The sequence below is a fragment of the Antedon mediterranea genome, chromosome 3 (assembly GCF_964355755.1).
Source record: "Antedon mediterranea chromosome 3, ecAntMedi1.1, whole genome shotgun sequence".
Classification (NCBI taxonomy): Eukaryota; Metazoa; Echinodermata; class Crinoidea; order Comatulida; family Antedonidae; genus Antedon; species Antedon mediterranea.
Window position 1 is genome coordinate 38,757,753 of NC_092672.1, and position 15,796 is coordinate 38,773,548.

The window sequence follows — 15,796 nt, forward strand, 5'->3', positions numbered from 1 at the left end:
TGTGATGTGCCCATATATATCATATCACATCGCTACCATATCACCACCATATTCATACTTTTTTAGCCAAACTAGTTTGATAATGTAGACAGAGCGATTCACATTTTTGTGTCATGACAGTGTAAATGCAGAAAATAGTTCTTTAAAATTGCTTTTTTGTAATAATCGACTTAAACTGTGGAGGGATAACTGATTAGAACATGTTGATATTTTATCAGGTATCAGAGATTAAAATATAATTTCCCATATATAACATTATTATATAACAGTAGGTACAGTACAGGTAAAGTACAGTAGTACAACAGTTAGGATCGGTGAGAGAGACACGCCCATTTTTCCTGGGATTTGCCCTGATCCGGAAGTGAAAGTATCTTACGCAGTATAGAGTAACTCTCTCAGCAGCAGCAGCAAAGAGAGAAAAAAGTGAGAGATTGAGATTGTGTGAACGAGGCTAGTTGTCGCGTCGCGTACCAAACTGAGGATTATTAACGTCTTTACATTACAACAATACAGAGAATAACTTACTGTTTATAATCTGTTTTGATCACAAATTTGCAAGATAAATCCACCATGACTGATCGACAGGATAATGTCTTCACAGCTAAAATAGCTGAACAAGCTGAGAGATATGATGGTAGGGTCTGGCGATGGATATGAAATTATTGTTTTTATCGACGGTTTAGCCTACCTACTCGACTAGCTAGGCCTAGGCTAGGTAGCCCTCTATAATACAAGATAGAAACCTAGGCAAAACAAGGGACAGGGAGATGTAATCTGGTAGAACTATATCATACAATATTATTAACGCCACCAGTTACTCCAAATCCTAGCCCCTCTCCCTCTTTCATTATTGACAATGTATAGGCCTAGGCCTATAATAAATATTATAAGCTAGGCCTAGCTAGGGCCCTAACTAGGCCTAGTAGTAGGCTAGTACTAGTAGGACGAGGCTAGCCTGGCCCTACTAGGCAATGGCCTAGTTAGCTGTGCCGTGTAACTGTAGGTAGGAGTGGAGGGATATCCAAGTGGAGGCCTTATTAAGTTATTGAGGTTTTTAGGCCTAGCCTACTAAAATAGTAATATCTAGCCATCAAGATCAAGGCTTTAAAAATAGTATTTTATTTACTACTACTAGGCCTAGGCTAGTACTACTAAAAAATAGACGATTGATTCCATTTTTTGAATAAGACCATGATCATGCCCAATCATTGGTAATTTAAAACTTTATATGATAATTATTTAGGCTATATATGCCTGGGTACCTAATCCGAGTCTACTATTTTAAACTGAAAAATTCTATATCAAACTTAATATTATGTTTCTCAACATTCCTATATTGTGTGTCTCTTGTATATTGTGTGTCTCTTGTATATTGTGTGTCTCTTGTATATTGTGTGTCTCTTGTATATTGTGTGTCTCTTGTATATTATGTGTCTCTTTGTATATTGTGTGTCTCTTTGTATATTGTGTGTCTCTTTGTATATTGTGTGTCTCTTTGTATATTGTGTGTCTCTTGTATATTGTGTGTCTTCTTGTATATTGTGTGTCTCTTTGTATATTGTGTGTCTCTTTGTATATTGTGTGTCTCTTGTATATTGTGTGTCTCTTTGTATATTGTGTGTCTCTTTGTATATTGTGTGTCTCTTGTATATTGTGTGTCTCTTTGTATATTGTGTGTCTCTTTGTATATTGTGTGTCTCTTTGTATATTGTGTGTCTCTTTGTATATTGTGTGTCTCTATGTATATTGTGTGTCTCTTTGAATGAAAAAAAAAACATTTAAAGCCAGAATGAAGCCTTTGGTCCAAACGGCAACAAATATCTGGCCCAAAGCCTCGATCCTAGACAATCCAACACTGAAGATTTTCATGTTTTTGAGGGACAATAGCAGACGTTTCAACCCCAAAATTATCAAATTAAATACACTAAATAAAAACAGAATTCAGAAAGTAAAACGTTTCTGTTGGATCTTAAAGTAAGGGAGGGAGGCCCCTCCAGAGAAATCGAGAGGATGGGAACATTTACAAATGCATCTTTATTGTACAGTATGTTGCACTGAAGTATTGTTTTTCTACAGACATGCAGGAAGCCATGAAGCAAGTAGCAAAGTTAGATGTAGAATTAACAATTGAAGAAAGAAACCTGTTGTCAGTGGCCTATAAGAATGTCATTGGAGCTAGAAGAGCTTCCTGGAGGATCATCACTAATATAGAAGACAAATTAGAGACTCAAGGAAGTGAACAGCAAAAGGAGCAAGTTAAGAATTATAAAGCAGAGGTAAATTCCTACATTTAGGCTGGTTAAATCAGTGTTTTGTTTCATTACACATTTGAAACAAATCAGGCCTGAGTCTCTAAGGGACATTCATATAGTCATGTATTATGGACATTCTTGTAATGACAGATTCTGTGATGAAAGTAATGATTTTTCTATTACATCTTTTTCTTTTTTTAAACCATATTATTACGTTTCATTGTTGCATTATAAATTATATTTTATTATCTTTTTTGAAGAAATAATTGTTTACTTTGATTTGGTTTTGATTTGTTTGTGACTGGACCAAACAATAAGAAACTTCTCTCTTGGTTGCCATTTAAAAATTTATGTAATCAGCCAAATTAATTTCTTTTTTAAGTTTCAAAATCTATTTAAGAATATTTCGACCTCAACTGAAATCCATCTTTTTTTTTTCAAAATATTACATTATTTTTTATATGTTTTCCTGGAATTTTGTCCACAATCTACGCTCACATTTGGAGTAAAATCAATTGAGTTTGGCCGAGTTTGATGAAATGTTGATGTCCACTGTACAATGTTAAAAGGTAACATTGACAGTTGAAGAAGGAACCAATGAAAATAGCAACATAAATTCAACTAGATTTGAACTTTGTAACTTATCACAGTGACGTGTTTAGGTTATCTGTGGAAAAACAGCGTGTAACGTTGAAGCAACAACATTGCCTGTTTGATATGTTGCTTAATAACTGTTAATGTTTTGTTTTAACTTTATATGATATAGAAAAAAAGTATAATGCACAATAGTGACATTGAAACTAATTCTGATTAATAACAATACTTCCTTTGTTTATAGATTGAAGGAGAATTACAAAAGATTTGTGAGGATATTTTGAAAGTTCTCAATACACATCTGATCAATTCAGCCGAGTCTGCAGAATCTAAAGTCTTCTACTACAAAATGTAAGTTACTTATTTGTAAACATTCAATATTCTTCAAAGGCCAATTTACACAGACCGTAATGGTAAAACAAAAATATAGAATCTATGGTGTTACTTAAATGATCATTTATAGACAGATTCTTTGTGGGACAAGCTATCTGCTTTTCTGCTACCGTCATCACTCATGTTTAGTATTCCCTTTTCTTTTGGTAAAACTATTTTTTGGCTTTTTTTTTTATTTTAGCCACAGTAATTGTTGGGTGTTGTTTATATATAATAGAATCAATGAGTAATGTAAGCTTAAAAGAACAAAAAACAACGGAATTATGAGTATAGGGTTTGGTAGTAGAAACATATAATAATATGGTCAATAAGCAGAAGGAGAAAATGTCATTAAGGAAGCTGCTTAAAAGAGCAAAAAAAAAGTGAAGGGTGTGATAAAAATAATAATAATAATTTGCAATATTTGTATATTTATAGGAAAGGTGATTATCATCGTTACATGGCCGAGTTTACCTCTGGTACAAATAGAAAACAAGCTGCGGAAAACAGTCTTGAGGCCTACAAGGCAGCATGTGATATAGCTACTCGTGAATTAGCAGCTACACACCCCATCCGTCTTGGACTAGCACTTAACTTTTCTGTCTTTTACTATGAGATTTTGAATTCTCCTGAACGTGCTTGTAGACTGGCTAAAGCTGCATTTGATGATGCAATTTCAGATTTAGAATCTATCAAAGATGATACTTACCGAGATTCAACACTGATCATGCAACTTTTACGAGATAATTTGACATTGTGGACGGCAGATATGGAGGGTGATGTTGAGGGTAAGCTTAGAACCTAATAATGCACAAGTCAGAGTGCGTTAGAACATAATAATGCACAAGTCAGAGTGCGTTAGAACCTAATAATGCACAAGTCAGAGTGCGTTAGAACCTAATAATGCACAAGTCAGAGTGCGTTAGAACCTAATAATGCACAAGTCGGAGTGCGTTAGAACCTAATATTGCACAAGTCAGAGTGAGTTAGAACCCAATTTTTCCTTCTTGCAAATGAATTAAAATGGGATTATTCTAGACTCCTTTACATTCACCAGTCTGCTAACAATTTATTATCACTTCTTAAAATGCAAGGTACTGTATTTCAAATTTTCAGATGCGGAAGGAGGTGAAAAAGAGGAAAAGAAAGAGCAAGTAGCACAAGAAGAAGAGAAGACACCAGCTGTGGAATCATAATGTAATCTTGAAGAAGAATGCTAATGGTAGTATATGCTTTGGTAGCAAGACTACAATGCAGCATGCACCATATAATGGCATCTACATTTGGTCTGCTCAGGTGTTAAGTACAGACTTACAGACAAGTCTCAGTGACCCCATGCTTGGAAACTGACATAATTATCTGCAAGAAAGTCTCTCAATATAAAATTGTAAATGTGTTACTATATTTCATTAAGGTTAGTGCTTTTTGTGTGGCCCTTCACAAATGAGCACTTGAGTACAATATTAATAAATAAAGGTAATTTTTGTATTTGGTATTTGTATAGAATATACACATTACATATGTTCACTTTACTACAAAATAGAAACAAATCAAATTCTTGTTTAACTTAAGAATGTAATGAGTGTAAACTTAAGAATGTAGTGAGTGTAAACTTTAGAATCTAGTGAGCTGCTATGATGATAGTTCCTTGATAATTTGATATACTTTACCGCTAATTATTTGCTTACAGAAAACCTTTTTAGAGGGTTTTAATTCAAGCTTTGGTTAAAGTTCACTTTTATTGCAATGTTTTAATCTTGCTATAAAGATTACAAGATGAAACTTGGTGATTTCTTGTTCACATTAAAATGAATATCAGTGAAGAATGTTGTGTCATGAAAAAAAAATACTGTATTCTAAAAATTGATGTACAGTAGATTAAAACAATTTCCAGATAGTACTGTAGTACTGCATGTTCATCAAATCTTTTATTAAACTATTTGCAAAATATAAATGTTTACATGAGCAGCAGCATTCAAGAATGTGTAGCATTTAGAGGTCCTTCATTATTTTTTGTTTGTCCGTCCATTTGTTCATTAATACCTAATGTATAGTTTACATTATGCATCAATTTGTGTCTGAATGGTCATTTAAAACATTTGAAATATAACAATAGAAGTACCTGTAATGAAAAGATACTTCTCTCCCACCATAAATGAAAATATGCAATTATAAACATTTAATTTGAAGTCGGTGTTAATGTTTGCCAATCATTTTGTAAGACATTTTGGTTAGGCTATGGAGGGATTCCTAAAGGATAGTTTGTATCATGTCTTTTGAAAATGACATCACATTGCTAACGACACCCACTTGATATTGCAAAGCATTAAAATTGTCTGAACAACCACAAAAACAAAGTAAACTTAATAATAAGCATGTATACAATGTTCTAAATTCTAAAACAGACTGCTTCAGCAGTAACTGGTGTTTTAAGTATATTTAGTTTACTGTATATAATTATATCATAGACCAAGTGTTTTTTATAAATACCTTTTGTAAATAAGTTAATTATGTCAATTTGACATGATAATTTATGAACTTGATTATAACACACACATCCTTGCCATTAGATTGGTTTATTCCGTATCATGTGTGCATGTGTTTTTGCTAGGCCGGATGAATGCTCCATCAATATCCAGCCTGTAGTGTGCAAGGAATACTGCTTTACTCCCACGGCCAAAAGATGAGCACCTCCTTTTTACTAGGTCAAGGCCTTGCGATATTAAATTTAATATAAGTGGCGGATTAATTGAATAAATGGTTTACTCCACCTAATTGAATAGAACAGTTATTCTTTTAACTCGTCAAAATATTCTTCCAATTTCATTTCAACATTTATTTTGTATATTATTTCACTGGAAACCGGCCTTCTACAAGTGATGTGTTTGACTGGAGAAAGTGTTGTATACTATAATATATTAAAGCCACCCTGGATTATTGTTGAGTAGACAGGAGAAAAAAATGATTATGTTTCCCGTGTCAATTTATACAGAATTATCAATTATTGATCATTTAAATCTTGTAAACCAATATGTTTGTTAATCATTATTGTTTAGTTTAAATTGATAATAATGGTACTGTACCATATTTTCTTTTCAGGTAATGTAAATACTGTACCATTTAATATGGTCAACAGTCCACTTTGAGTTGAGGAATAATAGCCCCAGCATAGCAGAAAATACTGTAGTAGGCTAAATACTCTGCTTTTAAAATCCCTCATTTTGATGATACAACCAAGACTTATTTTGTGTATGGTACATTTTCGCTGTGAACATGGACGCTTTTATCTTACCACATGAGTGATGAAAAAGTTGTTTTGGCAAGCTGAAGTGGTAATCTAGTCCAAATTTAAAATGTGTTTACTAATTATAATTAAAGTAAGTTATTCACTATGTAGTTAAGTATATATTTAACTTTTTTTTAATTGTCTAATAAGTAAAATAAATTCTTGACATTAAAAATAACATCATTCTATCAAAGTTGTGTTTATTGTAGTGCTACTTACGGTTCTCAGCTCAATAACTAAAAACAGTGTTACCAAATACAATGTGCAAAACAAAATATTTCATTACCGAGAATAATGATGGAGGCTAAATCCGTTTTTATGGAACCAAAGTATAATAAAATAATGTTAACACTAACATTGAACAACTAATAACTAATCTATGTGCCAAATTATTTCTATAGAGTATATATTATATTTTTGCAATATTCTGTGATACTAAAATAATGGCTATATTAGTGTTTTCTCCACTTTTTAAAGAAAATTTATATACAGTAAATAATGAAGACACAGCCAGAGTGACTGTTCTCATGCTGCATGTACTGTACGACGCATAACGCGGTATATACAGTATGTCAGGGTAAGTGCGGATGAATATTGTGTTTCTGTAAAAAGTCTGACGATGACCCACACACCGTTCAACCCGGAACTTTTTTATTAGGTGTTGGCGGGTGTATATAGATAGCGAATTTCTTTAGAACCGGAATAAATCGCTTAAAATCTTCTTTTAAATCAAGTCATCCAACATGGTGGAGGGTAGAGAAGATTGGGTGTACATGGCTAAATTGGCCGAACAAGCAGAAAGATATGACGGTATATTTTGTATTGTTTATAGAATTTATAATGATGAGACTTGATTGAATTTCTAAATAACTGCTCATCTCTCTCTCTGCTGTGTATAAGCGGGTTTCCTCCTGGCAAACCGTAAAATGGCGTAGCGACTGACAGAATGGGCGTGTATTATTTACTTTTTAGGAATATTACTATATTTCATAAATATTAAAAATGAGTTTTAGAAACATACAGTGTGTGAATATTCAATTTTCCTAGCTAGTAGGCCTATAATTTCACATTCTTGATAGATATACTATACTAGCCTCTTCCAGCCTGCCTCTCACACCTCTCACACCCCTCTCAGTCTCAGAGTCAGTAAATAATTATAGAATATAGGACCTAGGCCTAGCCTACAACTACTGTGCTAGCCTAGGCCTAGGCTATGATAGTTTAAAAGAACTATAGGCTTAGGCCTACTAACCTAGGGTAATAATATATTATAGCTAGAGGCTACTTTCCATACAATTGTTGACATTTAAAAAATATAATAATAGCATATTGCCATTAATTTTAGTGAAGTCAAATCATTATTAATATTACATTAAATGTGTTATTCCGTGTTATTTATAGTTGGAAGTGAATACAGCAATTGTCAATTATTAATAATGTGTATCATTTTATTAAAATACATACAATAATAATAAACTATGGCCACTTTTAAAATTTGTTGCTAAGGATGTACCAAACAGTGGTAAAGGGCCTTTCACACCTGCTCCGGCACTGTTCCGGTCCGGCGACGGCAAATCCAATCGAACGTCAATGTTTCGTTTTTACGCGGCTACGCGCATATCGATTGGTGCTTGGCCGCGTGGAGCGTCGTGAAAACGAAACATTGGCGTTCGATTCGCCGGACCGGAACCGTGCCGGAACAGGTGTGAAAGGCCCTTAACTGTGCACCAGTTTATGGTCCCCAATTTTCTAATATCAATTTTATACTATTAGAATTACAGTACTACTATTTTTTAAGTGTACTAATTGCAAACAATTCTCCATGTAGCACCGCACATACTCCACAATGACTTAAAATTTGACTGTATCTCTAACACACAGAGATAGAAAATAGATAGGATTTGTTTACTAAAAAAAAACTTCGAAACGGTGAGTCTAGTGGTGTATTCATACGCCAAGATAATATAGTTCCACATACCATGGGTTTTTTTTGTCTAAGAAATATTTAAGTGCTAAAAAACAAGTACCACAAAGAAGGTTCATTTACAGTATTTAATTTTTTAACAAATTTTGTGAATATTCCGTGCATATTCGACTGGATACCAAATACAGCATTGCCTTTAATTTAGCAATGTTTTGAATTGGTTGACAGTCCGAAGTGGTGTCGAATAGGATATACTGCAGGGAAAAATTTCATCTTAAAATTTTGTTTAGCAATATTGCTAATAAAACTGATTTTTGAGTCGAGAAACATTGTTTTCTATAGTATATTTTGCTACACAATTTTAGAAATGTGTAGCAAGAAGGTTGTTTTGTATAGCTTTTTGCTATGCTACACTGGCGAAATTATTCCCTGTACTGTGAACTAGATGCAAAAAACACTGTTGTGTGAAGAACAATCTGTGGTTCCCACACAACGAACACACAAAATGTCACATACCTGTGTTATACCGGTGTAAAAAGTATGATGTTTTGTTGATTGCTGTACGATACAGTAGAACCTGTGTTTTACGTACCCTGATTTTACGTTCCCTCGATTTTACGTATGCTTAAAATAACCGATGACGTCATCATTTTCTTACATTGAGGGCGCAATTTAACAACAACAAGACAACAACAAAGCACACAAAGCCACTATCATGGCTGTGTGAGGAATTCTGCTGTGTGTGGGACAAGCTACACACGTGCATTCCCCCTAAAGCAGCGACTGTTTTTATTGATAGAAAACAATTATATTTTACACTTTATTTAAACATCGCACAGCCTGTATATACTGTACTTTTCTAGTTAGACCTCACATCTTGCTAGGCCTGCTAGCCTAGCCTGAATAGCCTAGGCCTAGCCCTAGCTAGTGACCACCTCAGCCTGCATACTGTACAGAAGTAGGCAAATACGGCTAGCTACGATCTCTACGTATTTGGGGTCAATTTAAGGTCAACCTTGATTTTACGAATCCCTTGTTTTAATAATACCACATTTATATAGCGTCCTTTTCATGAGTAATTATGCTCAAAGGCGCTTTACAAGCATTATTACCCCAGTATTTTTTTTTGGATCAAACACGTATGGAAACATACTCCCATAATGCAGCCGGTAACCAGCGCAAAGTTGTGTGTAGATCTAACTGGGTACCCATTTATACACCTGGGTGGAGAGAGGCAACGTAAGTAAAGTATCTTGCCTACGGATACAAGCAATGCGGCGAGAGTTGGATTCGAACCTAGGTCTGACGATCGGTAGTCCAACGTCCAACACACTGCGCCACACGCCCTTTTACGTACGCCTTTCGGTCCCGTACCGTACGTTTTGTTAAGGTGGCCAAATACTGTACGAGCTTTGCTCTTTTTGGTCATCCTTCCATTTTTGCTATATATTCATGACACTTGTTTTATTGGAAAATAAAAACTGAAACTGAAACTGTAAAATGAAGGTTCTACTGTACATGGTAATGTCATTAATTAGTCTACTCTCCGGCCAACTGGAGTGTCATTTATCATGAATTTTATGTGCGAGAGTACCATTTCGGACCATCTAGGGGTGTATAACAAAATTCGCTTCACTCAAATACTAATTTTTCTTTTAATAGAAATGGTTAATTCAATGAAAAAAGTAGCTCAATTAAATAAGGAGTTAACTGTAGAAGAAAGGAATTTACTGTCAGTTGCCTACAAAAATGTAATTGGAGCTAAGAGGGCCTCGTGGAGGATTATCAACAGCATTGAACAGAAGGAGAAGTCTAATGAAGAAGGCGGCCATTCCAAAGAAGTTGATAAATCAAGAAAGTCATCATCGGAAGAGTATAAAAATAAGGTTTGCTTTAGATTTTTTATTTTTTTAATTGATTTTATAAAAAGTTGGTGAATTTTAATCAGAAAGATAATCCCTTGTAGTAGGTATCCCAATGAAGCGGATTTTCGTTACCGCGATTTTAACACGTTCGTGAAATTTCAAAAAGTGACGTGTCTTTGAAGTTAAAAATATACTATTTCTACATGTGAATAAAAATTATATGTCTGGAAAGATCTTGTTTAAGGGATTATTTTCATATATTTTTAATCTATGTTTATTAAATATTTTAATAGAAAACGCGAGTTAAAAATGAGGTACAAAAGCCGGCGAGCCGAAATCCGCGCGCTAAAAATAACTTTGGAAAACACCTACCCATTTTCAAAACACGATCGCACGAGGTCCATAATAGGTGGTGGAGTAATTTTTGTAGCATGTTATCAGGCTTTAAATACTCTTTATTTTGATATGTAAATCGGTTATTATTATTATGTACATCCGCCTCAAATGTCAATTTTAACGATAAAAATTGAATTTTTTAGTCTTTCTCATTATCAAAATCTGGCTAATTTAGTATTGAATTGAAGCTAATTTATATTTCTGTTTGATAAACCACATCGTTTTATTTGACTTTGCGTGGACCTCGTGCGAAGAGGCCAACAAGACCAACCACTGAAAAAAATAATCCCTACCATAAATATCAGTGTTTACCATTTTCCTTACGGGGGGATTCAGTTCTCCGCTTATTACTAAATTACCGTCGCCCAGACAATGTGCATGGTATGCATGTATTAGCGCGTTAATTAATGATTGGATAACCCCTGCAGTGGACTGTTCCATTTTCTGAACTAGTCTTCGCCGCACACGAGGCATGTCGATAAATGTCGCCTCTCATGGAATATTTGCTTCGAAACGTCAATTTTACCGATTTATTAAATTATTTAATAAGTGGAATATTTATAAATCTACTATATAAAGCAAGTACGTTAGGAAGAAATGTACCGAAGAAATTTAAGAAGCTTTGATTTTGCTATGCAGCGGCCGTAAGCCATTCTATGTAGGCGGCCGAAACGCGCTTTGGCCTGTGTTGCCGTTGTATGTCTACGCTGTTTCTAGGCCTAAATTTTATTCCGTATATTTCAATTCAAAGTGCAACTTTCGGTTAGAATAATCGAAGAGAAATAAAATTAAACATGTTACAATTATACCATTGAGGTAATTACTTTGTTAAATAAAAAATTTCTTCCCGATATTTCTTAGGCAGAATTTAGCGTCAGGCTTTTATTTAGACCTTCTAGGGGCCTATATAACTTAACTTGTAGTAGGCGCGGCCGAGTCTACGTTCGGCCCGGCGCTCCAAATGAAATCGTAACGCATAATAAGCACGGGCTTAATTCTTATTTTTGGCGGTTCGAAAATCAATTAAAATAATATATGATTATAAATATAACTTTAAATACTAGAATTATAAAAAAAATGTATACTTACGAAAAATAATATTTAATGAAAAGAAAAAATACCCACACAGTTTTTTAACGCAATATTTTTTTTTTTTCACATTTTAACATTTTTTAACAATATTTTATGTTGTATTTCAGAATTACCTACCTGTCAATATAAATAACCTTACTAAAATACCAATTACATTTTATGCAATGCAAAAAAAAAGAAGTTAATTCACACATTGGTTCAAAAGTTATGAATCATTTAAAGACCGGAACTTTTTGGGCATTTTTGAGACATTGGGAAAATCACGCGTAAAAAGCCCTCGGACGAATTTTGGAGGGCGATATCTAAAAAAAAAAAATGTCGAGGACACCCAAAAAAAAATATTCTTGTACAACTCTGTTGTATCTATAGGTTTGGAAAAAATAAGAACTTTAAAATTATTAGTATAAAAGTTATAACCCTTCAAAAATGGGTTCAAATATAATTAGAAAAAGTGCCATTTTTCAAGCAAAAATCACTGTTTTTTGGGCACTTTAACCGACCATAACTTTTGAATGGATAATCCGATTTCAATCATTTAAATTGCAAAAGTTTATGTTCAGTAAGTTCCTTCTGATTAACTGAAAGAAAAAGTACCATCATTAATTTGAATTTTTACATTGGGATACCTACTTGCAGTGATCATTTGAAAAGTGGTGTATGTAACATATTAGATTAACATTGGTATTTTACTGTAGGTTGAAAAGGAACTTCGAGATACATGCGAGGACATTTTATACGTACTTCAAGAAAATCTAATCCCTCATTCAGATTTGAAAGATGAATCTACAGTGTTTTATAACAAAATGTAAGTGTACTGTAAATGTATACTAGACACCTGATTTTATTCATTCAGTTAGCTTTGACATTTTACTTATGTGTGCATGCAGTTTTTTTAAAGTATCACTTGCCACGTTCGAACAACTACTCAAATCCCACCTTTTTAATTTGCATTTTTTAACATTAACTAATTAATTATAGTGCTTTTACATTAGATGTGCCCTGCTGCTGTTTGTGCTATATAAATTGAATATTATTATTATTAATTATTTATGTCCTTGAATTTAGTAACTAGAAAATTCTTAAAGAAGAGCCTTTGATTGTCAATTTTAAGTATGTTAGTCAATATTTCCAATATATTTTGCAGGAAAGGAGATTACTACAGATACCTAGCAGAATTTGCTGTTGGACAAGACAAAACAGAGGCAGCAGAGAAGAGTTTAGTAGCCTATAAACAAGCAACGGAGAAAGCTAATACAAATTTACCATCCACTCATCCCATTCGATTGGGTCTAGCTCTTAACTTCTCGGTGTTCTACTATGAAATCTTAAATGCTCCGGATCGTGCATGTAGGTTAGCCAAAAGCGCTTTTGATGATGCAATAGCCGAGTTGGATACGCTAAATGAGGATAGTTACAAGGATTCTACACTCATCATGCAGTTATTACGTGACAACCTGACTCTGTGGACCTCGGACATGCAAGGAGAAGGTAGTAATACTGATTTTTATAGAAATTTATTAAATAAGAAATAAAGAATTAGATAAGATTAGAACACAAAAATATGTTGATATAAAGTTTGCGGTACACCACATTGGTTCTGAAAAGAACAAATACTGCAAGATATCTTTGGTTTATCTGTATGAACATGGTTGTAGTAGGTGATTTGTTTTGTTTTTTTTATGTCTAAACTAATATACTAACTATAAATTAAAATGTGAAAAACAAACCGACCTCGATTTTCAATTTGTCCGTGTTTGTGGGCAACACAACACTCTTTCGGGGAAAATATGTTTGTGATGGGCACATATCGGAAGTGTGCTCAAGCAAAAACTTTGAATGCCCATGCTAAAGGTAGTGTTGAAGTAGTGGGTTAGAACCAATCTTTATTCTGGTACTAAGACCTACTTGATGTTTTACTGAGCCACAATGTATTAAATATGGTGTTGTTTTTTATATTTTTCAGAAGATAAGGGAGATACTTCTATTCAAGATGTAGAACAAGCAGTACAACAAGAAGCCTCATAAGATTGTCTACTGCAACACATCACTATTCCTAAGCTTTGTTTATTAGGCTCTCCCTGCTGTACACTCTGAGTTTGATGTATGTATGGGAGGTGGAAACAAAATAGTTGAGTGAAAGTGAAAAGAGTTTTATACGTAGTATATGATTTAGCAGCAATTCTGTTTATTTTTGTTTAATATTAAATAGTATTTGGATCTTAATGTGTATACACAGATGTATGTATTCACACTTTTAATGAATAATTGATATTTAAAGCTTACATTTGGCCATTTCCCATCCAGGCCAGTATTTGTCACATTATTATATACTGCTACTAGCCACATTGAGCCATGTGTGCGAGGAAAAATACTTGTACATTTTATTAAATATATATTGTAATCCTATGAACAATATTTCTGCATTGACAATCTTAGATTAATTGCATGTGTGATCAACCATTAAGAAATCCCGCATTGAATAAATTATTGCTTTTTATGCGATACAAAGGTATAAAAAGATAAGTGTAATGGAGTGCCTGTCCGACGACCCAGGATCTGGTAATTTATAATTCATGTAATAATGGTCATATTTACTACATATAGGTACATTTGCAATGTTTGCAATCCCTTTTTATCATTGGTTATAACTATACTGAACCATTGTTTATCATTTATTGCTTCATTTTATTGTATTTATATATAAACATGTGCATTTTTTACAGTAAATGTATAATGTGTTGATAATTAACAAACTAAGATCTAGATAAGCCTGGGCCTTACTGTTGTCATTGGTAGTATGGTGATTTGTCTTGTATTGATATATAAATGTAAACTGCTGCTAGCTCTTTCCACTGTTGTCTATATAGATTCTTGTACTTGTTGGAGTGTATCTAGAACTTTCTTCTCTCGTTAATTTTGCTTACATTTTTGCAAGTTTTAATTTATCTAGTTGTTCAACTTGATTGAATGATGAAATAATATGTTGTGAAGTCTTTTTTTTTGATGATTATTAAAAATATTTAAAAAAATGTCTGACACAAAATGTTAAGGAATAATATGCAAATAAATATATCTGGGTTTATGTGTACTGCATATTGTGTACACAGTAAACGATGGCAAATTGACATGGACAGCCATGTATCAGTGGGTTGATGTACTGCATATTATGTACACAGAAAAGATGGTAAATTGACAGGAAATGCCATTTTATTCCAGGAATTCTTCTTAACTATTGTATCTGTGTTCAAACGTTGAATATTACCATAGTAAATAGTAAAACACAAAACTGCAGGCGAAATAAAATTAAACATAATTTTCCCATGTTTGCTTTAAAACCTTTAATAAATGTGTAGTCTTTTGTAAGTTAATTTTGCAAGATAACCCAAGTAATTGGCTACTAATAGCTATGCTGTGATTTCATTATGAGCTGAAAAGTTCCTGTTTTAACTATAGAAAAATGGACCAATAAACAAAGTATAACTGGCAACCACTTACCATTAAGATTTGTGTCTTCTTTAAAATATGTCTGTCCCGAATCTTAAGATTAAAAACTGCCAACTGAAATATTTAGCCAGTTTGGACATGAATTTTCACCATTATTGGTTATCTACAACTTTTGTTGCCGACGATAACCCTTGTGATCTTTTTTTTCCATCTTTATTTTTTCCACCATTTTTGTTGCAGCTGTATCTCTAATTCTTGTCAATATAAAATTAATAATAGGCTGACCTAATAGTAGTTTTAATTGTGATATTCTGCTAATAAAGTTACAGTAGATAGAGCCCATATAAAAGGCATCAACAAAAATTGTCTCCTTTATATAGGACACTTAATGAAAAACTGAAATTGTCACCATAAAGAGGTATTTGTGGGAAAAACAAATATATCAATGAGTAATAAGTGATTTGGACTCAAGAAATTGAGAAGAATTTAGAGCAAGTATTATAATTATGATACGATATTAACGATATAAATGTCGCATAGTTTAATTTTGTTGAATTACCGTTATGGATTT

General features: G+C 33.3%; 2 protein-coding genes across 2 annotated transcripts; both read left to right on the forward strand.

The window, feature by feature from the left end:
- Positions 1–414: 414 nt before the first annotated feature.
- On the forward strand, positions 415–6,697 carry LOC140045559 (14-3-3 protein epsilon-like). Its single transcript, XM_072090525.1, has 5 exons — positions 415–634; positions 2,077–2,276; positions 3,091–3,197; positions 3,657–4,006; positions 4,335–6,697. The coding sequence occupies exons 1-5, from the start codon at positions 571–573 to the stop codon at positions 4,412–4,414; spliced, it is 801 nt and encodes a 266-aa protein (XP_071946626.1). The 5' UTR covers positions 415–570; the 3' UTR covers positions 4,415–6,697.
- A 460-nt stretch (positions 6,698–7,157) lies between these two features.
- LOC140045561 (14-3-3 protein epsilon-like) lies at positions 7,158–15,275 on the forward strand. The gene is made up of 5 exons (XM_072090527.1): positions 7,158–7,314; positions 10,091–10,314; positions 12,477–12,586; positions 12,926–13,269; positions 13,745–15,275. Exons 1-5 carry the CDS (start codon positions 7,248–7,250, stop codon positions 13,804–13,806), a joined length of 807 nt encoding a protein of 268 aa, XP_071946628.1. The 5' UTR covers positions 7,158–7,247; the 3' UTR covers positions 13,807–15,275.
- Positions 15,276–15,796: the final 521 nt, after the last annotated feature.

Excerpts from the sequence above, each read along its gene's own strand:
- LOC140045561 (XM_072090527.1), top strand. The coding sequence starts at position 7,248 with ATGGTGGAGGGTAGAGAAGATTGGGTGTACATGGCTAAATTGGCCGAA. Across the intron at positions 7,315-10,090 it reads ACAAGCAGAAAGATATGACG|AAATGGTTAATTCAATGAAA; the intron begins GTATATTTTGTA and ends TTCTTTTAATAG. Across the intron at positions 12,587-12,925 it reads ACAGTGTTTTATAACAAAAT|GAAAGGAGATTACTACAGAT; the intron begins GTAAGTGTACTG and ends TATATTTTGCAG.
- LOC140045559 (XM_072090525.1), top strand. The coding sequence starts at position 571 with ATGACTGATCGACAGGATAATGTCTTCACAGCTAAAATAGCTGAACAA. Across the intron at positions 2,277-3,090 it reads TTAAGAATTATAAAGCAGAG|ATTGAAGGAGAATTACAAAA; the intron begins GTAAATTCCTAC and ends CTTTGTTTATAG. Across the intron at positions 3,198-3,656 it reads AAAGTCTTCTACTACAAAAT|GAAAGGTGATTATCATCGTT; the intron begins GTAAGTTACTTA and ends GTATATTTATAG.